Source organism: Symphalangus syndactylus, chromosome 3 (assembly GCF_028878055.3).
Source record: "Symphalangus syndactylus isolate Jambi chromosome 3, NHGRI_mSymSyn1-v2.1_pri, whole genome shotgun sequence".
Lineage (NCBI taxonomy): Eukaryota > Metazoa > Chordata > Mammalia > Primates > Hylobatidae > Symphalangus > Symphalangus syndactylus.
This window is the reverse complement of record NC_072425.2, coordinates 74,137,109-74,160,739: the sequence shown is the minus strand read 5'-3', so window position 1 is coordinate 74,160,739 and position 23,631 is coordinate 74,137,109. Positions and strand designations below refer to the sequence as shown.

At 36.3% G+C, this 23,631-nt stretch overlaps 1 protein-coding gene across 12 annotated transcripts in view; it reads left to right on the top strand.

Annotated features, from left to right (window-relative positions):
- The window catches only part of SMC5 (structural maintenance of chromosomes 5), a 101,111-nt gene that overhangs the window by 58,189 nt on the left and 19,291 nt on the right, over nucleotides 1-23,631 (top strand). For all 12 annotated transcript variants that reach the window (XM_063637006.1, XM_063637001.1, XM_063636998.1 and 9 more), the window contains 6 exons: nucleotides 1,051-1,145; nucleotides 1,765-1,897; nucleotides 4,864-5,037; nucleotides 5,144-5,313; nucleotides 10,185-10,308; nucleotides 10,715-10,837. In XM_063637006.1, coding sequence (XP_063493076.1) covers nucleotides 1,051-1,145; nucleotides 1,765-1,897; nucleotides 4,864-5,037; nucleotides 5,144-5,313; nucleotides 10,185-10,308; nucleotides 10,715-10,837 — 819 coding nt within the window. The remainder of the gene's footprint in view (nucleotides 1-1,050; nucleotides 1,146-1,764; nucleotides 1,898-4,863; nucleotides 5,038-5,143; nucleotides 5,314-10,184; nucleotides 10,309-10,714; nucleotides 10,838-23,631) is intronic.

Here is a 23,631-nt window from a genome sequence, read left to right as displayed (position 1 = left end):
TAGTAGAGATGGGCTTTCACCATGTTGGTCAGGCTGGTCTTGAACTCCTGACCTCAGTTGATCCGCCCATCTCGGCCTCTCAAAGTGCTTTGGTTACAGGTGTGAGCCACCGTGCCCGGCCAGTAATTTTTTATTATATTCTGGAATCGTGGGTAATAACATAGAGACTGGATTCAATTATCAATTATCTTCTTCCAAAGAGACTAGAAGGCAGTTAACTTAGCTGGATTTAAACTCCAAACTCTGTCTCTCAAGCAATGGACAGCAACTGAAAATCTCCATTCAGTGGGGATTGTTGTTGTTTTAGCCTTCCACTTGTTGCTTTCCTGCAATCCCCTGGAATTTTCCTGTGCACTCATAGTTCATGGGGCAGCCAAGGATTTAGATGGGTGTTTATATGCAGATTTTGAGGCTTCTCCCTTTGCAGCTCCCTTCTTCCAAGAATTTACCCTCTCAGTTTACAGTCATTCTAGTCACCCCAAACTCCATCCTTCCATCCTATGATCCCTCCAGCCAGAAAGACTGCAGCTTTCTACCAGAATTCTTTCCCCATTCCTGATGCTCCTGATTGGGGAATGCCCCCAAGCCACGAGCCACATAAACACAAATCTCACCTAGCGCTATTCTTTCAGATGTCAACTCCCTTCCAACTTCTTTATTTTGTCCATCTCCAGTGCCTCAGAATAATTGTTTTTAAAATTTTGGCCAGAGTTTACAATCATTGTTTGTAGAAAAGTTAGTCCAATACAAGATAATCTGCCAATAACGTAAGCATAACTATCTCCCTTCTGTATCATTTTGAAGTAATTCCCAGACATTCTATTTTACCTGAAAATATTTTGGTATATATCTCTAAAAGAATTGGACTCTTTTTATAAAAACACATAACTACAGTATTATCACAGTAAAAAAATTTATACTAAGTAACATCTAATATGCTGTGTTTGAGTTTCTTATCCATCCCACAAATGCCAGTAGGAGTATGGTAACTAAATCATTTCAGTAGAGAATATATGATAATTAAAATAATATTTTCTTTTCCCTATTCAGGTTCGTGACAATAAAAAATTAAGAGTAAATGCTGTTATTGCTCCCAAGAGTTCATATGCAGACAAAGCACCTTCAAGATCTTTGAATGAACTTAAGTAAGTCTTGAAAATATTATTAAGATTTATTTAAATATTGAATTATTCAACATTTATTGTTACATAAATAAGCTATTACAAGCTGTATTATTTCCTTTTAAGATCTCTCCTTAAGTCGAATATAAGGAAAAATTTAGGTACAGGACCATGATATAGTTAGCACACAGTGAGTGTGATGCGATGTGATGTTTCAAGTCTGCAGAACAATACTGAACTATTTAATAAAAGTTGCTAAAGTAGTTGGTTAGTTATTGGGAAAATGAAATGATAAATTATCACTTCATAATGCAGAAACAATTTCCAAAAGGACTAAATGTAAAAAAGTTTAATTATAAAATAATTATAAGTAAATATCTTAACTTGGAATATAAGTAAGCATTCTAAACATAATAGAAGAAATTTAAAAAGAGTAGTTTGTAATCATAAAAAGCTTAAGCTTTTCTGGTAAGTGAATAAGTCATACGTGATCTTAAAATATAAAAAAAAGAAAAAAGACTTGTCCTGTGTCATTGTTGAAATAATGTATGTTTTACTTATTGTTTATTGGTGGCTTATCAACTCCCAGATTTTTTTAACGATATTTTAAGAAGAAAAATCTAATCAGTACTTTTCCTTTCAGACAATATGGATTTTTCTCTTATTTGAGAGAATTATTTGATGCACCTGATCCTGTAATGAGTTACCTTTGCTGTCAGTATCATATTCATGAAGTTCCTGTAGGAACTGAAAAGACCAGAGAAAGAATTGAACGGGTAGGAAAGTAGTGAATTATGTACTGAATCATGTACCAAAAATGTAGTTTTGTTAAAACTTCTTAGCTAAAGGCAAGCAAAGCGTGTCAGAATTTAAGTAAGTCTGTTGTTTTTAACCATGCAGAAATTATCTTTGTATTAATTATTTTCCATATGACATAAAACATTGACTGTTAACTAATACATTATGAGAGGAGTGTTGTGGAATTAACTAGAATAAATACTTAATACATTTAGGGTAATTCAGTAGTTAAAACCTGAAAAGAGATACCTGGTACACTAACCTGATTCTGCCTTGCTTGGTAAACCTATGTTCAAACATTGTATTAATAGTTTAGTCTTTTAAATTCTTATATTTGAGATTATTTTTAAGACAAATTATACTTTAGAATGGTAGGCTGGGGTATAAAACTGTTTTTGGTCAGCCTTCCTTTTCTTAAAACTTGTACTTAAGATTATCTCAGATATGAATGACCACTCCTCATAGGATTTGTTCGGCTAGTACATACAGCCACAGAAACTCCTAGTTTCTGTATTCTGCTAGTGCTGTTTGGAATTTTATTCTTTAAAGCAACCTCCGTGACTCCAAACCATATGCACTTTTATCACAGGCAGAAACAGAGAGGAAATCTCTCCTGGAACAGGTTTTTCCAGTATTAATACCAAGTTGCTGTATTACTGCTTATAAGCATCTGGTAACCAATTATAGACCTACCTGCTACTTATTTATTAAAAAATATGTTTTACATTTCTAACCAGTATATAAATATTCCTAAGATGATTCATTTGGGGGCTTACTATACTTCATTAACAGAAGACAGAAAAATGAGAGCTCATTACCAACTCATTTTGCAAAAACAAGTTACTTATAGTAAGTTGCCTGCCTTTGATTAGAATTATATCATATTATGGTAATCATTTGTGAAAACCAAACGTAGAAGTCTCTATGTGGGTATACTATTCTTTTTTCTTAATTCACTGAGGTTTAGAAAAGAGGACAAGACCATATGCATAGACCAAACCAATTTTTGTCAAAGCTTTCGGGGTAGGTAGGGCTTTCTCTGAAAGTAAGATTAGTGGGACTTCTTTACTAATGCGGAAAGACAGTAGAAAGTTTGATAAGGACTTTTTAAACTTCACTTTGGGGCAGAAAGGAGCAATTACTTCATTTGGAAATTTTTTTCTTTTTTGAACATTGCTTCAAGTTGAGTTATTTTCATGTACTTTACTTTTAACATTTTGTTTAAGTCACCTAGGGAGCTTTGACACTGCTGTTTGTACTAGAGAAATAGCTTTGGAATTCATATAATTTATATTAAAAGTGAAATTCTTTTCTTCCCATTTCTTTTTCAGGTGTTTTCATTAATCTTAAACTCTTTGGTTTTACATACTGTATTTTTTAAATTCTCAAACACATCAAATACCTTATTGTCCCAATGCCTAACTCAGTTCTATGTTGTATATAAATAATTTATGATGATATACTTTTCAGACGTGTATGTACAAGAAAACCAAGTCAGAAAGTATTTCAAGTACCTAGTAAAGATTATCTTAGCTATCTTTCAGAAGATATAAACCTTTATTGAGGAAATTTACTACCTTTATATCCTCAATCCTTCTGTTTGAGACAATAATGGCTAGATAATGGCAATAATGGCTGTATCTCTTCCTCAGAATAAAAATATATTCTTTATGTTTTCCTTTATTATTAACTCTTAACATTTTAGGTTCTCTAACAGTATACCCTATTTACGGAATTGTTCTCTCATTAATTTCTAAGATTCTCCTTTTGGTTAAATTGTCTGCTGACTTCTTTAGCTTGAGATGTCACTTTTATGGGAAGTACTCTTCCTTCTCTAACTCTGTCAGTTCAAATCCAGTTTAAAACTCATTTTTGGGAAACTTGGATAGGCTAAAGTCATCCAGTCTATCCCTTTTTTTCAGATTAGTCAGGATTTAGGATTTATGCCCTGTTGACCTAGTGTGCTTAAATATGTCTTACTTCTTCACTTAGACTATAAACTTCTGGAAGGAAACAAGCCACAGTAGTATTACAATAGTATCTGAAGGTTTTTAGAGATTGGAAACAACCTCTAAAAATGCTCTGCATTGCAGCAGCCTACTCTATAAATCTACAGAAATAGATCAAATAATGGTATGGTTATGGTATTTATAATATATTTTAGTTTATGAAATCCATGTATAAATTCTTGAGAGAAAAGTTCTAAAAAAAAACTTAAAAATAAGAAAAGGCTTTGAAATCTATGAAAAATGTTTCATTTGATTATTCTTCCCAAATATACAGGAACTAAATATAAGATTATGTATCTTTGAACAGTATAACTGAGAGGAGGGGAGAGTAAATGACTTACCCAAGATAACATAGTTCAATGTACTGAGCACCCTTCTCTCCTGGTATCTCTTCTGTAGATGTAACAAAGCTCCAAAACTACTTGGGAGAGTCATATAGTAGTGTAGAAGTACAGCTGACTTTGCTAGTTGTATGGGCCACCTTTTTTGAAATTTTGTTGGATAGGTTAAAAAAAAATTGCTAGACACAGTAGCTCACACCTGTAATCCCAGCACTTTGGAAGACCCAAGTGGGAGAATCTCAGAGGCAAGAATTCGAGACCAGCGTGCCGATAGGAAGCATGGAAAAACTCCAACTCTCCAAAATTTTTTTTTAATTAACCAGGAGTGGTGGCACATGCCTGTAGTCCCAGCTACTCAGGAGGCTGAAGTGGGAGGATCACTTAAGCCTGGGAGGTTGAGGCTGGAGTAAGCTGAGTTCGTGCCACTGCATTCCAGCCTGGGTAACAAAGCGAGACCCTGTCTCAAAAAAAAAAAATGTATATCTGGTATATTTTGATCTCCCAAAATTCGCTTGGTCTGTATTTCTAATTATTTAGTACTTTAAGACATATAATTTATATTAGATGTGCACTAATCATTGTTTTACATTATAGGTAATAGAAGAAACCCGATTAAAACAGATTTATACAGCAGAAGAAAAGTATGTGGTGAAAACTTCTTTTTATTCAAACAAAGTTATTTCTAGTAACACATCTCTAAAAGTAGCGCAGTTTCTCACTGTCACTGTGGACCTAGAGCAGAGAAGACACTTAGAAGAACAGCTAAAGGTTGGTTAATTTGATCTGAATGTTAGAAAAGAATATTAACTGGATTTTTAATACTTTCACTGGAACAGTTTTTTAAATATGTTAACAATTTTTAAATATTTTATAGGAAATTCATAGAAAATTGCAAGCAGTGGATTCAGGGTTGACTGCCTTACGTGAAACAAGCAAACATCTGGAGCACAAAGACAATGAACTTAGACAAAAGAAGAAGGAGCTTCTTGAGAGAAAAACCAAGAAAAGGCAACTGGAACAAAAAATCAGTTCCAAACTAGGAAGGTATCTTTTAGCCTATTCAGCGGGGAGAGCACAAATTACTATATGGGAGACTATTAATTATACACTGTAATAACAACACCATTTCCACAAGCACACTTTGTAGTAATTTCTCTTTAATATTTAATCTTACTACATAAAACACAATTTTATTCCATAGGACAAAAGGAGCTGATTCTTGAGTGTTGCAAGTTCTTCTGTTCTTCCAGTCTCTGGACTCCTTTATATGCTTAAAAATTAATGAGGACCTTGAAGAGGTTTTGTTTACATGGATTGTATTTATTGATATTTACGATATTAGAAATTAAGACTGAGAATGTTTAAAATATTCATTAATTTATTTTATTTTTTTTTAGGTAGAGATGGGGCAGTAATTTATTTTAGAAATAACAAACCCATTATATGTTAACATAAAAATGAACTAAAAGATAGCTATTTTCCAGACAAAATAAGAAGAGTGGTGGTGTTTTACATTTTTGCAGATTTCTTTAGTTGAAGTCAGTAGGTTTTTCCCTACTTAATTCTGTATATTGAGTTTGTGGTGAGATGTTTGAGTTGAAGTATATGAAGGAAATCCGGCTTCCCATAAATATGCAGTTGGAAAAGGAGGAGTATTTTAGACTTTTCAGATAATTGTGGATATTATTCTTTAATACTACATCAAAACTTGCCAAAGTGTAGTTTATTAAAGTTTAATTGCAGTGTGGAATCTGAAACTGTATCAGTGAGCTTGTGTACTCTGCTACATTAAAATCCATTGCACTTTAGATGGCGCTTTTACTTATGAATGATTTAGTTATAGCATGCATTGGTCATTGGGAAAATACTGGTTCATCAAGTCACATAGATATTTCAAATGTTGACATATTTTATTATGTAATATTTTTAAAAAATCACACTGATCACTGATTCCATCAGAAAAGCTGTTAAGAATTGGGAAGTTGTCAAGCTTGCCGGTGGATACAGATTTTCTAAAATTGTAATTTTCATTTGAAAGTTTGAACTTTATCATTGGCAACAAATATTGTCAGTTATTTTCCTTGAAATGACAAGCTCACTTTATTCCTGTTTGGAAAAAGAAAAATGACCAAATAGCCAAGTCCAAATAATTATAGTTTGTCATTTTTTTAAATAAAAATGATATTCCATGAAAAAAACTTAAACAGTCACACAAGTGCTTTTCCTTGAAACAACATTTATACTTTTGAATATACTACAAATGTTTAATAAGCACAGCCTGCCCTCCATATTCGTGGGTTCCACATCCATGGATTCAACCAACCACAGATCAAAAATATTCAAGAGGCCAGGTGGAGTGTCTCATACTTGCAACCCCAACACTTTGTGAGGCCAAGGCGGAAGGATCACTTGAGTCCAGGAGTTTGAGACCAGCCTGGGCAACATGGCAAGACCTCATCTCTTTAGGCAGGGCAGGGAGGAGGGAAGAAAGAAAAATATTCAGGGGGACAAAAATGGATGGTTGTGTCTGTATGGAACACATACAGACTTTTTTCTTGTAATTATTCCTTCAGCAATACAATATAACAACTATTTACATATTATTTATGTTGTGTTAGGTATTATAACTAATCTATGGATAATATAAAATATATGGGAGGATGTACATAGGCCATATGCAAATACTACATCATTTTATCTAAGGGACTTAAGGATCTGTGGATTTTGGAATCCTTGGGGAGTCCTGAAACCAGTCCCTGATGGATACTGGGGGACAACTATATTATGTACTTCCTGTGTCATGACATTGAATATTAAAAATATGTATACTTAAGATTTTGAGGTTTAATAAAATTTACGAATTTTACTGCTTCGTTAAGGATATTCTTAAGGGAATTTGGCGTTTTTAAAAATTTCAAATGCATGGCAGTGAAGAATCTAAGGACTAGTGTACTTTGGTGCACTAGTTTTGGTACACTACCTTGATTTATTCTAAAGAACTAGCATTTTTACTTTCCATTGCTTTTACACCATCACTGCAAATGACAGCATGGTGAGAAAGGTAAATGATGTCCTGTTATTACCATGAAAATAGTTTTTAACTTACAGACTCCTCAAATAGTTTCAGGTATCCCCAGGAGTCTGTGGACCAGACTTTGAGAACCACTGCCCTACATGATTATCCAAAACAGTATGTCCCTTGAGTTCTAAATGGTAGGAGAGGGGAGGGGAAGGTTTAGGCAGAAAAATTGTCAAACTAGGCTGTTTTCTCTCTAGTTCTGAAAGAGAGTAATAGGGAAGGAGGAGGTTATATTGAGTTTTACAGAATAGATTGGGCACCTGAGGGTTTATCCCACTCATTTAGTTGCAGTCTTCCTTGTGACAATTAGAATTATGTCTGCTTGGCCTTAATGGGTTATATATTCCACAGAATTCTGTACAAAATGTAAATATAATATTGTCAAATGTCCTTTTTTTTTTTTTTTTTTTTTTTTTTTTTTTTTTTTTGAGACAGGGTCTTGCTCTGTTACCCAGGCTGGAGTGCAGTGGCATGATCACAGCTCATTGCAGTTTTGAACTCTTGGGCTCAAGTGATCCTCATGCCTCAGCCTCCTGAGTAGCTGGGACCACAGGTGTGCACCACTATGCCCAACTTATTTGTAGAGATGGGGTCTTGCTATATTGCTGGGGCTGGTCTTGAACACCAGACCTCAATCAGTCCTCCTGCCTCAGCCTCCCAAAGTGCTAGGATTACAGGCATGAGCCACCACACACAGCCAAAAGTCTTTTCTAAACAGAAAACTACTGACTTATTGTGAAAACCCAGTCACCCATTCTCAGAACGATTGTGACTTTTATTTTGAATTTAGATCTTTTGTAGAAACCAGAATATATAAGGTAGGATAACAGCTATTAGGGTATCAAGTCTGGGGAAAAGGCACACAGTTCCAGTTTCAAGGTTTTTTCCGTATCCTACTATAACACAGCCCACAGGTTTTTGTTGTTGTTGTTCTGACTTCTTGTCTATAGACTAAAGATAGATATTAGTGACATAATCTTTAATAATAAGTAACAGCTTATTGTCTTGAATAAGGTATGTTTACCTTGACTTAATATAGTTTGTATTCCTAAACACATTTATAAATTGAGTCATATTTGAAATGTATTAGGAAAATTTGTTCTTTGTTGTTTTTTTAAAGCAAACAATTGTCCATTAACTTCTATTTTTAAAATTGGTAATGTGCCTTGGTTGTTTAAAGCAAGATATATCTATTTAGTCTAGCTTCCTAGAATTTGTTTCAACTTCAAACCTTTTTTTTAAACTTTTTAACCCTTTCCTTCATTCCTATTCAACCTTCTGCAAAATGCTAGACCTTTATTTTGCAATTGCTGTATTGAACCCATTGTCTAAAACTAAACTTTCTCCTCATAAAGTAATGTTGATTTTTCACAGTGAGATGACTTTTCATACGTGTTACTAGCCTACTATCTCCTACTTCTGTTCACTTTGGACTACTGCAGTGGTGACCTAGTTAGTGGTCTCTGCCTGACTAGTCACTTCTGTATTTAATTCGTATTTAATTCATCCAAAAGACTGTTGCAATATTTGTTTTCTTTGCATGTTCCTACCCCATTCAAGAATATTCATCATGAGGCCAGGCGTGGTGGCTCACGCCTGTAATCCCAGCACTTTGGGAGGCCGAGGTGGGTGGATCACTTGAGGTCAGGAGTTTGAGACCAGCCTGGCCAACGTGGTAAAACCGTGTCTCTACCAAAAATACAAAAATTATCCAGGCATGGTGGTGGGCGCCTGTAATCCCAGCTACTTGGGAGGCTGAGGCAGGAGAATTGCTTGAGCTGGGAAGCAGAAGTTGCAGTGAGCTGAGATTGTGCTGCCGCACTCCAGCCTAGGCAAAAGAACAAGACTCCTATCTCAAAAAAAAAAAAAAAAAAAATACGACTTTCTACAGTTACTACATGAAATTTAATTAAACACTACTCTCCTTTAGGCAAGCTTTTATGATTATTCAAAATGTTGTTTCGCTCTACCCATTCCAACTTATCTCCTTCCCCTCCCCAACATACCCTTCCTTGTACTATTCTGGCCACTCTCTACCGCACCGGCTGAATTTGTTTATTGTTGCTTCCATCCTTTGTTCTTTTCTCTTGGAGGCAACATGGTGTAGTGGAAAGAACATGGACTTTGGTACCAAACACATCTTAACACTTAATATCTGTGATTTTAGGCAATTTACTTCACTTACCTGAGCCTTAGTTTCTTCATCTTGAAAATTGAGAACATACTATTAACTTTTAGGATTATTGTGTTGTGTTTTTCTGTTTCTGTTTTTTAGCTATTAACTCTGCCCAGTTAAGCTCTTTAAGGGAAGCAGCTGTTTTATAAACAATATTAATAGCAACAGAAACAACTTATATTGATTGATCGGTTATGGGCCAGGCACTGTATTTAGTGTGTTACATGTGTTACCCCCGCTCCATACATAAGGAAACAATGTATTACCTTTTTTAAGCTTCACCACAGCTCTATGAAGTACTGTTATTGTCTGTAATTTATAGATGAGGAAACTGAGGCTCAGAAGAGTTAACTTGTCCAGAGTTAAACTGCTCATTAGTGAATGGCAAAGAGGAAACAAAGCCATTTTTCTGATTCCAGATCCTAAACTATTAACACAGGCATCACCTGGACTATGCTGGGGCACATAATATATCTCAACAAATATTTTTTAATCCTGACTGATCACACAAAATGATTGTTTAATCGAGGAGCTAGCAGTTTATATATCTGAAAAGTATTGCTAAATATATATATCCCAGAAAACTGGGGGGGACCTAAGAATTTGGGCTCAATTCTTGTGTTTAACCCTGATTTCTTCATCATTATATGTGTCATACAGTTTAAAGCTGATGGAACAGGATACTTGCAACCTTGAAGAGGAAGAGCGAAAAGCAAGTACCAAAATCAAAGAAATAAATGTTCAAAAAGCAAAACTTGTTACCGAATTAACAAACCTAATAAAGGTAAGGTATTGTTTTAACTTTAGTCATTTTTTAAAGAAAATAGCAGGTAGATAAGATAGTAAAATCTTTAGAGGGAGGGAAGGTTTTGATTAAGGTTTTTGACATTTTAGTTATATAAGCAAGAGATCTTTATCATCAGTTTCAGCTTGCTTAGTTGCTTGACATTTTCTTTAGAGGTAATAAATAGGATAAAAGCACTCATTAAGCTAAATGTGTGTATTCCAGATGACTCTTAAAGGAAAACACTTTCTAAAAAATTGTTACAAGAACTGTTTGAGAGAGATGTCAGGCACAATAGGAAAATCATTTTTTCATGGTTTATAATTTTGTTTTAAAAAACTATACATTTTTTAGTTCTAAAACATAGGTAACATAAAAATTAACTCTTGGGGGTTTTTGTTCCTAGATTTGTACTTCTTTGCATATACAAAAAGTAGATTTAATTCTTCAAAATACTACAGTGATCTCCGAGAAGAACAAGTTAGAATCAGATTATATGGCCGCATCTTCACAACTCCGTCTTACAGAGGTAAAATTTTTGCCTTTACTTTATATTTTGAGGTTCTAACCTCAGACTGGTTTGAAAATATATATCATGTGTCATCACTAGCAATATATAGTTTGTTGTTTTATGCTATTTAACTTACAAATTTAATGCATCATGTTGATGAGGAAGCAATACTTAAAATACTTAAGACTGGTTGAGTAACTTCAGCAATTTAATCTTTTGTTAATATCTGACTGTGAAATGTTAAACACAGAAATACTAGGTGGAGGGGAGAACATGTGATACACCATATTAACTTAAAACCTGAAGGAGAGCTGACAATAAGATGGTAGTGACAGTGGCATAGTTGTTGAATCTCCAAAATCCCTTCCCCAAAATAGAAGAGCAGCTAGAATAATATAACAACAAACCTATGGACAACACGTATAACAAAGCTAAGTTTCAAGATATCCATATGGGCGTACTGCAGTACTATTCTGACGCTAACCATCCTGAGTCTCTATCAAACTGTATACCATAGGGGCTTGGTTCCCAAAAAGACCACCTTTACTTCAGACACTGTCTTCAAGTTTAGGGGTCTCCAGGTCACTTGTATTTCTGACCAACTAGCTACACATTCAAGAATTCCTATGACCCCCACTCAGGTTCAATAGTTTGATAAAACAACTCAGAATTTGAGAAAACACTATTCTTAACGATTATAATTTTATTATAAAAGATACAATCAGGGCTAGCAAAATTAAGAGACACAGGGCAACCAACTTCTTGGAGGGTCCTAAACTCAAAAGTTTCTTTACTCTTTTCTTGTGCAATTAGGGTACATCACCCTCCTCACACATCTCCTGGTTCACCAACCAGTAGGCTCTACCAAGCTTCAGTACTCAGGTTTCTTATTGGGGTTTCATTATATAGACATGGTTGATTGAATCGTTGGCCATGTGGTTGAGCTTGATCATCAGCCCTCTTCCTTGGAGTTTGGGAAGTTGGACTGAAATCATGTGGCTCAAATACATGTATATTGCTCAAATCATACAGTTGATCTTTGTGGCATTTTCTACCCCCATCCTGAGTCATATTCTTAGCATTAACTCAGGAGTGATCTAAGGGGCTCATGAGTAATACAGACTTTCCTATTGCCCAATTCCAAGAACTTTAGAGGAACCAGCAACAAAGCCCAGTCAAATTCTTTATTTTATAACACCTGTGAACTCCAGAATACAAGTGGGTAAAATAAATCAGCAGCAGCATCAAGACTAGCATGGTATCAGCAAGGGAGGGCTCAGAGAATCCAAGTATCAGACTGCCAGCATCCTGATCATCTTTAAAGGTCTCGTTAGTTGTAGAACGCTTAGAGATCAATTTGAGAGCAGCTAAAACTGGGAGGCAACTTTATGGACTTCAGAAAGGTTAGATAGTGCTGGAGTGATCTAGCCCTCTGAACTCTCTAACTGAAACTCCTTTGCAGAACAAAACTTCTTACTGAAGAGAACTAGAGCTACATGATAAAGGAGATCATAAAATATATATTCTATGGTTATAAGTCTGACAATGTAACTAAAGCATATTTCTCTGAAAATGCAAGAAGGGAAATAATGCAAGTAAAATAGAATATATTTACTGATTGTCCTATAGGTATTTTCAGGAAATAAAAAGTTATTACTTCAAATTAGAGGTTTTGAGAGAGGAAAATAAGGGAGATATAATCAAAATTATTTATAGTAGGGAGCCAATAGATAGTATCCCCCAAAACTATTAAGGACATAAGGATATTATATAAGATATTTGCATAATAATAAACTTTAGAATAAAAATAAAAGCCTTCCTAAATACCAAAAAGATATACAAAAACAAGAGACTGGCAGGGCAAGAAAATCACATAACTAAAGACTAGATATTTTATTTACAGATATAAGAGACATAAAAACAAATATGACATAAAACAGTGGCAGAGCTAAGGCCAAACATCAGTCATATTATTAAATGCAAATGGATATAATTCACCTATTAAAATATTTTTTGGAAGTAAATTCCAACACTGTGCAGAATGTGAAAGGTACATCTGAAAGAAAGAGATTGAGAAAGCTTTAAAATAAAAGGATGGATGGCTGCAAGGGATCTTTTTGGGTGATGGAAATGTAAAATTGGACTGTGGTGATGTTTACATAGCTATGTAAATTTACTAACAGTCATTGAATTGTACACTTCAAATGAGCGAATTTGAAAACTTAAGTAAATGGATGAGCAAAGGTGTACCAGGCAAATGGAAATACAAATTTTAAAAAGCTTAAATATCTCAATATGCTGCTATGCAGTGATATATATATTCTTAGGTCTAAAAAAGAAAGGAGAGAAAACTTTCTAGTATGTTATTATCAAAGAAAGGATCAGGGAAAGTGATTACTATGCCTTTATGTTGGCTTATTTAAAAATTACAATGATAAACCAGAATCTTTTTTTTTTTTTTTTTAAACTGGGGGTAGGAAAAGACAAGGTTAAAAGCTACACTTATCTAAATAGATCTTATATTTTTTCCACTTTGGAACCATCTGCCAGCAAAACTAAATGAAATTTTCCAAAAAGACAAGCTTAGTAAAAGCACAATGAAACAAATGCATCTAACTTTGTTTTGAGTTAGCAACATAGCCTAACAGAGAAAAATTATTCCAAATGACTATAAAACACTGTAATGATTCTAAGGGCAAAAAAAAATTGCAAAAAAAAATCATGTACTGTTTTCAGTAATCATAATGTTAATATTTGTAATGTTATTCTGAAAATATTATAGAGTAAAGCAAATAAGTAGTTACGTTAATGTAATTACAGTTTTTCAGCATAAGAGAAAAGGGATTTAGATATAAAAGAAGACAAGTAATAAAACCTTAAAGCTTTTAATTTGAATGTAAATATCAGAATAAACTCACAATGTGTTTTCTCAAAAAAAAAAACAAACATTTCCTAGCTTTGTCTACTAAAAAGACCTAGATTATGACTTCTAAATACTATTTTCCACCAAAGTGGCCCATTGGAGATATGGCTGATTTCAGGTCCAGGAGAAGAAATGTTTATATAAGATTAGCCATGATCATCTTGTCATAACAAAAGTCAAAGAAATTATCAGAGATGACTTGGTTATCAACAGGACCCAGGAGCCTACATGAAGAATCGTTTACCCGCCATACATGAAGAGATAATAGATGGAAACTTATCAAAAATGTCTAAATGCACAAGTTTATAATGATGCTAAAATAAAATAATATTGGTCACTTTGGAGGATACTGGGGAACTGGCTCATGACTGAAAAATGGTTAAATAGAGAATTTTGCATTTATCCTAAAATATGTCTAAATGCACAAGTTTATAATGATGCTAAAATAAAATAATATTTGTCACTTTGGAGGATACTGGGGAACTGGCTTGTGACTTTGAAAAATGGTTAAATAGAGAATTTTGCATTTATCCTGAAAATAACAAATACATGATGAAGAGAAGTTTATCTTTAAAGAAGTAATTTATAAACAAGAAAGGAATTAGGCTGTTACTACTTTGCAGCTGCTAATGAATCGGATTACATTAGTTTCCAGCATCACAAAAAGATAGCCAGATATTTACATGTATCCTAATGAAAGGACATACCACCACTATGGAATAGGGTATCTCTTCTCACACTGCTAAAAGGAACTACCTGAGACTGGGTAGTTTATGAAGAGGTTTAGTTGACTCAGTTCCACAGGCTGTATAGGAAGCGTGGCTGGGAGACCTCAGGAAACTTAACAATTATGGTGTAAGGTGAAGGTGAAGCAAGCACGTTCTTACCATGGCAGAGTAGGAGAGAGGATGAGGGGGAAATGCTACACACTTTTAAACAACCGGATCTTGTGAGAACACACTATCACAAGAACTACAAGGGGAATCCACCCTCATTATCCAGTCATCTCCCACCAAGATCCTCCCTCAACATTGGGAATTACAATTCAACATTTGATTTGGCTGGGGACACAGAGCCAACCATATCATTCTGCCCCTGGCCCTTCCGAAATCTTGTGTCCTTTTCATATTTCAGAACACAATCATGCCTCTCCCAGCAGTCCCCCAAAGTCTTAACTCATTCTAGCATTAACTCAAAAGTCTAAGTACAAGTTGAATCTGAGACAAGGCAAGCCCTTTCCACCTATGAACCTGTAAAATCAAAAACAAGCTAGTTACTTCCAATATATAATGGGGGCACAGGCATTGGGTAAATACCCCCTTTCAAAAAGGGAGAAATCAACCAAAACGAAGGAACTACGGGCCCCACACATGTCTGAAACCCTGCAGGGCAAACATTTAAGTCTTAATGCCCCAAAAAAGTCTTTGACTCCATGTCTCACATCAAGGCCACACTGATGCAAGGAGTGGGCTCCCAAGGCTTTGGGCAGCTCCACCCCTGTGGCTGTGCAGGGTACAGTCCCCACAGCTGCTTTCATGAGCTGACATTGAATGCCTGCAGCTTTTCTAGGCACACGGTGCAAGCTGTCAGTGGATCTCCCATTCTGGGGTCTGGAGGATGGTGGCCCTCTTCTCACAGCTCCACTAGGCAGTGCCCCAGTGGGGACTCTGTGTGGGGGCTGCAACCCCACATTTGCCTTCCATACTGCCCTAGTAGGGGTTCTCCATGAGGGCCTAGCCCCTGCAGCAGACTTCTGCCTGGACATCCAGGCATTTCCATACATCCTTTGAAACCTAAGCAGAGTCTCCCCCAAACCTCAACTCTTGCCTTCTGCACACCCACAGGACCAGCACCTTGTGGAAACTGCCAAGGCTTGGGGCTTACACTCCCTGAAGTAATGGCCCGAGCTGTATCTCGGCCCCTTTTAGCCACACCTGGAGTGGCTAGGATGTAGGGCACCATGCCCTAAGGCTGCACAGAGCAGCAGGGCACTGGACCTGGCCCAAGAAACAAGTTTTCCCTCCTAGACCGCCAGGCCTGTGATGGGAGGGGCTGCTTCTGACATGCCCTGGAGGCATTTTCCCCATTGTCTTGGCTATTAACGTTTGGCTCTTCTTTACTTCTGCAAGTTTCTGCAGCCTTGAATTCCTTCTCCGGGAAATGAGTTTTTCTTTTCTACTGCATGGTTGGGCTGCAAGTTTTCCAAACTTTCATGCTCTGCTTTCCTTTTAAAGTTCTAGTTTCAGGTCATTTTTGTTTATGCAAATGAGCATAGGCTGTTAGAAGCAGCCAGGCCACACCTTGAATGCTTTGCTGCCTAGAAATTTCTTCCACTGGATGCCCTAAATCATCTCTCTCAAGTTCAGAGTTCCACAGATCTCTTGAGCAGGGGCACAGTGCTGCCAGTCTCTTTGCTAAAACATAGCAAGAGTGACCTTTACTCCAGTTTCCAATAAGTTCCTCATCTCCATCTGAGACCACCTCAACCTGGACTTCACTGTCCATATCCTTGTCAGCATTTTGATCACAACCGCTCAACAAGTCTCAAAGTTCCAAACTTTCCCTCATCTTCCTGTCTTCTTCTGAGCCCTCCAAACTGTTCCAACCTCTGCTTATTACCCAGTTCCAAAGTTGTTTCCACATTTTCAGGTATCTTTACAGCAATGCCCCCACTTCTCTTGTATCAATTTTCTGTATTAGTACATTCTCACACTTCTATAAAGAACTACCTGAGACTGGGTAATTTATAAAGAAAGGGTTTAATTGAATCACAGTTCTTCAGGCTGTACAAGATGCATGCCCGGGAGGCCTCAGGAAACTTAAAATCATAGGGAAGGTGAAGAGGAATCAGGCACGTCTTACCATGGCGGCGAGAGAGAGAGAAGGGGGGAAGTGCTGCACACTTTTAAACAACCAGATCTTGTGAGAACTCAATATCATGAGATCAGCAAGGAGGAAATCCACCCTCATGAGCCAGTCACCTCCCACTAGATTCCTCCCCCAACATTGGGGATTACGGTTCAACATGAGATTTGGGTTGGGACACAGAGCCAAACCATATCAAATAGTCTTATTAAAAAAATCAAATTGCAGTCTAAGTCGCTACAACAGGGTTTCTCACCTCAGCATTATTGACATTTTAGAGTGGATAAATTTTTTTGTGCTTTTTAGAATGTTTAACAGCATCCCTAGCCCCTGCCTGTTAGATGTCAGTAGTATACACACACACATACTTCCCCCCAGTTGTTACAATCAAAAATGTCTCCAGACATTTGCCCCCTGGGGAGCAAAAGTACCCCCGGTTGAGAACCACTGGTTTAAAACTACCAGGTTACAATAAATTCAGGACAGGAAGAAATATATTAAATGACACTGAGGAATACAGTCAGCAAAACCTAGAATATAAGGAAGTCTGTAGGACAAATAATTTACTTCAGCACTGTCCAGTAGAAATACAGTGTTTAAGTTCTACATGTAACTTTTTTTTTTTTTTTTTTTTTTTTGAGACAGAGTCTTCACTCTGTCGCCCAGGCTGGAGTGCAGTCTCAGCTCACTGCAACCTCCGCCTTCTGAGTTCAAGAGATTTTCCTGCCTCAGCCTCCCAAGTAGCTGGGACTACAGGCATACCACTATGCCCTGCTAATTTTTTTGTATTTTTGGTAGAGACGGGGTTTCACTTTGTTGGCCAGGCTGGTCTCAAACTCCTGACCTCAGGTTATCCACCCACCTCAGCCTCCCAAAGGCTGGGTTTATAGGCGTGAGCCACCGCACCCAGCCTACATGTAACTTTGTAGTAGCCAGATTTTAAAAAGCAAAAAGAAATGGGTTAAATGAATTACAATAATATATTTTACCCAGTATATCCAAAATATTGTCATTTCAACTTATAAGCAATATTGAAAATTTACTAATAAGCTATTTTGTATCTCATAGTCTTCAAAATACTTTATACTTAAAACACATCTCAAATCAGATAGTAAATTTTCATCAGAAATACTTGATCTGTATTTTGATTTTCTCAAACTGATAGTTGAAAAAGTTAGGTTCACATACCCAAGCTGTTCCATTTTCCAATAGCTAGGAACAAGTATCAGTTTTTAATTTTAAATTTAGGTTCGAATTTAAAATTCAGTTTCTCAGTCGCTTTAGCCACATTTTAGTGCTTTATAGCCACACGTGACTAGTTTCTATTTTATTAGATAGTACAGTTTCTAAAATGCTTTCAAGGAAAAATGGAAGGGGAAACCTAAAAGTTTAAAAGGACTTAAGAAATGTATTAACCAAATATAATGTGTACACCTTATTTTGATTCTGATTTAAACAAATCAACTACTTTTAAAAGGTAGAAAAAAGGGAGATTTGAATACTGACTCAGTACTTGATAATAGAATTTATTGATAATATTTTTAGGTTTGATAGTGGTATTATGGTTATGGGGTTTTTTTTAAGTCTTTGTCTTTTAAAGATACATTTCCACAATATTTACGAAGGAAAGGATAGGCTGTCTGGGGTTGCTTCAAAATATTCCAGAGAGAGGGCCATTTAGAAAGAGAGTATACATGAAACAATATTGGTTATGATTTGATAATTGTTGAAGCTGGATAATAGGTATGTGAAAGTTTATACCATTCTCTCTACTTTTGTATATGTTTGAAATTTTTCATTATAAAAAGTAAAGCTTCCATTCTTGGTGATGATGAAGTAACCGGAACCATATTTACTGTCTCACTTGAAACCACTAAAAGATGTGACTATGTCAAATAGAGGTTTTCAGACATTGGACAACGGGCAGCACAGGACAGCGATCCTTGAGAGAAGGGGTAGAAAACAAAGTGAGCCCTATGATTCCCTCATCTTACTGCTTGGAAAGAGTTTCCACACCACAGTGCAGGGAGCATGACAGAATAACACTACAGATCCTATAGACATTAAAGGATATTAAGAGAATATGATTAAAAACCTCATGCCAATAAATTTGACAACTTTGATGAAATGGACACATTTCTTAAAAGACACAAAATTACCAAAGGTCACTCAAGAAGATAATACATAACTAGACTAACCTTATATTTATTTTAAAAATTGAATTTCCGATTAAAAATTTTACCACTAAGAGAACTTCAGTCCCAAAATCTTCACTGGTTAATTCTACCAAGCATTTATGAAAGAATTAATCCCAGCTGAGTGTAGTGGCTCACACTGTAATCCCAGCACTTTGGGAGGCCAAGGCAGGTGGAGCCCTTGAGTCAGGAGTTCAAGACCAGTCTGGGCAACGTGGCAAAACCCTGTCTCTACAAAAAATACAAAAATTATCCAGGCATGATGGAATGCACCTGTAATCTCAGCTAGCTACTCAGGAGGTTGAGGTGGAAGGCTCAGTTGAGCCTGGGAGGTCAAGGCTACACTAAGGTGTGATTGGACTAGTGTACTTCAGCCTGGGCGACAGAGTGAGACCCTGTCTCAAGAAAAAAAAAAAAAAAAAGAATTAATACCAGTTCTACTTAAGATTTTCCAGAAGGTGAAGAGGAGAGAATACTTCTTGAAGCATTATATGAGGCCAGCATTACCTGATACTAAAGACAAGAGAACTACAGACTAATACCTATCATGAACATAGACCCAAAAATTCTTAATATAATGTTAGCAGGTCAAATCCAACAATATGTAAAAAGTAATACATTGTAACCAATTAAGTTTTATCTCAGATATATAAGGTTGGTTCAATATTTGGATATTCATCAATATAATTCACCATATTAACAGACCAAAACTGAAAAACTAGGTGATCATTTCAATATATACAGAAAAATGTCAAAATTCAGCATCCCTTCATTATAAAAACTTTTTGCAACTAGGAATCGAAGACTTCATCATTCTGATAAAGGATATCTGAAAACCAACAGCTCCTATCAATCTTGGTGGAAAACTGTCCCCTTACGATTGGGGACAAGGAAAATGCCCATCCTCACCACTTCTAGTCCACATTGTACTGGAAGTTCTAGTCAGTGCAGTAAGGCTAGAAAAATTACATGTATTAAATGTAAAAAAAAACCTCCAAACATGATCATCTCTATGGAAAATCTTAAGGAATCTACAAAAATGCTACTAGAACCATCAATGAAAATTTAGCAAGATTGTAGGAGATAAGTTCAATATATAGAAATTCATTGCAGCCCCACCTACAAACAATGAACAATTGGCAATTGCAATTTTAAAACAGTGCTATTTACAATAGCATCAAAAATGAAATACCTGGCTGGTCATGGTGGCTCATACCTATAATCCTAGCACTTTGGGAGGCCGAGGCTGGAGGATGGCTTGAGCTCGGAAGGTCAAGGCTGCCATGAGCTGTGATTTCACCGCTGCACTTCAGCCTCCTGGACGAGGGGATAAAACCCTGTCATTAAAAAGAAAGGCTTTGGGAGGCCAAGGTGGCCAGATAATCAGAGATCAGTAGTTCAAGACCAGCCTAGCCAACATGGCGAAACCCTGTCTCTACTAAAAATACAAAAATTAGCTGGGCATGGTGGTACACGCCTGTAATCCCAGCTACTCGGGAGGCTGAGACAAGAGGATCACTTGAACCCAGAAGGCAGAGGTTGCAGTGAGCCGAGATCGTGTCACTGCACTCCAGCCTGGGTGACAGAGTAAGACTCTGTCCCAAAAAAAGAAAGGAAAAAAATACTAGGGATATATTTAAAAGACTTGTATCCTGAAAACCATGAAACTTTGATGAGAGACAACTTTGCTGAGAGAAATTAAATACATTGTGTTCATGGATCAAAAATTCAGGATTTCTTAAAATGTCATTTCTCTTCCAAATCTATAAATTCAATAAAATTCCCAGCCAGATTATAGAAATTGACTTATTCTAAAATGCAATGGACTTAGAAGAGCAAAAACAACTTTGAATAATAAGTTTCAGGACTCCCACTGATTTTAAAATTTATTATGATGTTACAACAATCAAGACATTGTATCTGTATAAAAGTAGATATATATGGATCAATGGAACCGAATAGAGAATCTAGAAATACATCCACATATTTATGGTCAGTTGTTTTTTTTTTTTGACAAAGATGCCCAGGGATTTCAATCGGGAAAGAGTAATCTTTGTAACAAATAGTGCTGGAACAATTGCATAGTCATATGGTCATATGTAAAAAATGAACCATACCCTTACCTCGTATCATATACAAATGAGTCACAGACTTAAATGTAAGAGCTAAAATTATAAAACTTCTTGAAGAAAATGTAAGAGAAAATCTTAGTGACCTTGGTTTTGGCAAGGATTTCTTAGATAAAATAGAAACAGCACAAATTAGAAAAAGAATCATTGCATTCATCACAATGAGTAACTTTCGTTTTCGGTAGATGCTGTTACAAAAAGGCAAGCTACAAACTGGGAGAATATATTTGCAATACACCTCACAGAGGACTTGTAGCTAGACCAAGAGGACTATGCCTGTGGGCCAAATCTAGCCCAAGGTCTTGTTTTTGTAAAGTCCCTGTGAGCTAAGAATAGTTTTCATATTTTTTAAAGAGAGAGAGAGTGTGTGTGTGTCTATGTGTGTGTGTGTAATGTGACAGAGACTTTATATGGCCCTCAAAGCCTAATTTCCTTACTGGCCTTTAAAGTTTGCTGACCCCTGATGGATGCTATAAAAATAATTTCAACTATCAATACAAAGAAGACCAACAACCCAGTGAAAAAATGGGCAAAGAATTTCACCATACTAAAGGAAGTATATGAATAGTAAATAAGCACGTGAAAAGATGCCCAACCTGACTTTACTGATCTTGGGTAGAAAAGAAAATATATATATATATAAAAAAAAAAGATGCCCAACCTTATTAGTCCGTAGGGAAGTTTATATTAAAGGCATGAGTTACACCATAGACTCACTAGAATTGCTAAAATTTTAAAAGACTGATCATCCTAAATTGCTGAGAATTTGGAGCAACTGGAACTGTCATACACTGCTGGTGGGAATTTAAAATGTATATAATCACTGTGGAAAATCATTTGGGAGTTTAAGGGCTAAACATATACCTAACATGAAATGAAAGGATATGTCTATGAAAGACTGGTACACAAATGTGTAACAGCTGTCTTTGTAATAGCTAAAAACTGGAATTAAGGCTAAGTGCAGTGGCTCATGCCTATAATGCCAGCACTTTAGGAGGCCAAGGCAGGAGAATCATGCCCAGGAGTTTGAGACCAGCCTGGGCAACATAGCAAGACCCTGTTTCTACAAAAAATTAAAAATTTGCCAGGCACGATGGTGAATGCCTGTAGTCCCAGCTACTCGAGAGGCTGAGGTTAGAGAATCACTTGAGCCTGGGAGGTTGAGGCTTCAGTGAGCAGTGATCATGTCACTGCACTTTAGCCTAGGCAGTAGAGCAAGACCCTGTCTTAAAAAAAAAAAAAAAAAAAGCAGCAACAAAAAACATGGAGGTTAATGCCCAGCAACACCTGAATGATTAAACAAATTATGGTATGTGGAATATTACTCTGCCACAATAAGAAATGAATTACTGATACACACATAAATGAATCTCAGTGAAGCTGAGTGGAAGAAACCAGACCAAAAGAGAGCATACACTATATAATTTCAGAACTTTTGAAGGTGATAGATATGTTTATTATCTTCATGGTAATAGCTTTACAGGTGTGTATATTTGTCAGAATTCATCAAGTTGTCTCCTTTAAATATTGCTGTTTATGATTCCTTGGTTACACCCCAAAAGTTAGGGAAGAAAACTGAAATGAGTTACAAAAAAAATTAAGTTAGAGTTTTATCATTTATTTCACTTGTCTTTTTACTAGTATTTTTATTACGTAACTTTAAACACATACAAGAATATGAAGAGTAACATAACATCCATGTGTCCACTACCCCTCTTTAACAAATGTTAACCCTTGCCATATTTGTTGTAGATTTTTAAACCTATTCATGTATTCAGAATCTGTTTTTACCCTTCCCCATCTATTCTTCTACTTCACCAGGGTCTGTCACTCTCCAGCAGGGTTATGTATATGATTCACCATAACTTAACTGCATAAATGTATTTGTTACATAAATGTGAGCTATATAGGAGTGCCTTTTCGTGGAAAGCATCCACAGAGGGTAGATTTTAGGAAATGTAGACATAGGACTGCACAGGTGAATGGAAACGTTAGATCAGAGTAAAGGAGCAGCTTTATTATTCTGAAGCCAACCTCTTCAAACCCTTTGACTTAAGAAAAACAGTTTTGCTAGCAGATAAGCAACTAGGAGCATGCAGGCACAAACACACATAGCCAAACGAAGCTGAAGATTAGGTTTGATATGCCAGGACTGGGCAAAAGCCAGAGATGTGGAAGACAGGAAAGTCCTCTCCCCAACTCCCCACCTTCACCAAGAACAAAGGAAGGAAAGGATGGCAGAATGAATAGCAATAGTATTCTAAATAGGTAGTCAGTGTCCAGCAAAAAGCAATCAAAGGTAAGTCCCAAATGGGAGTGGGGAGTGAAGAAACTGAACTAGCTACCAGAGGAGAGCCTCATCAGGGCTTATTTCCTGGGCATGTGGGGAATGTCATCTGCTACTTTTTCATCTGTTCTATTGGTAAGTAATTGTAGAGTCCATACTGAAGTTACTTCATTGATTGAGCTTATGAATGTGGTTGTTCCATATAGGAAATGTTGTTATAAAAGAGGTTTCATGAAGAAGTTGACCTATCAGGCAGATACTATTAATATGTGTAGTCATATTGTGTGTCATATCCAATAACACAATTGTATTAGTCCGTTTTCATGCTGCTGATAAAGACATACCCCAGACTGGGCAGTTCACAAAAGAAAGAGGTTTAATGGACTTACAGTTCCATATGGCAGGGGAGGCCT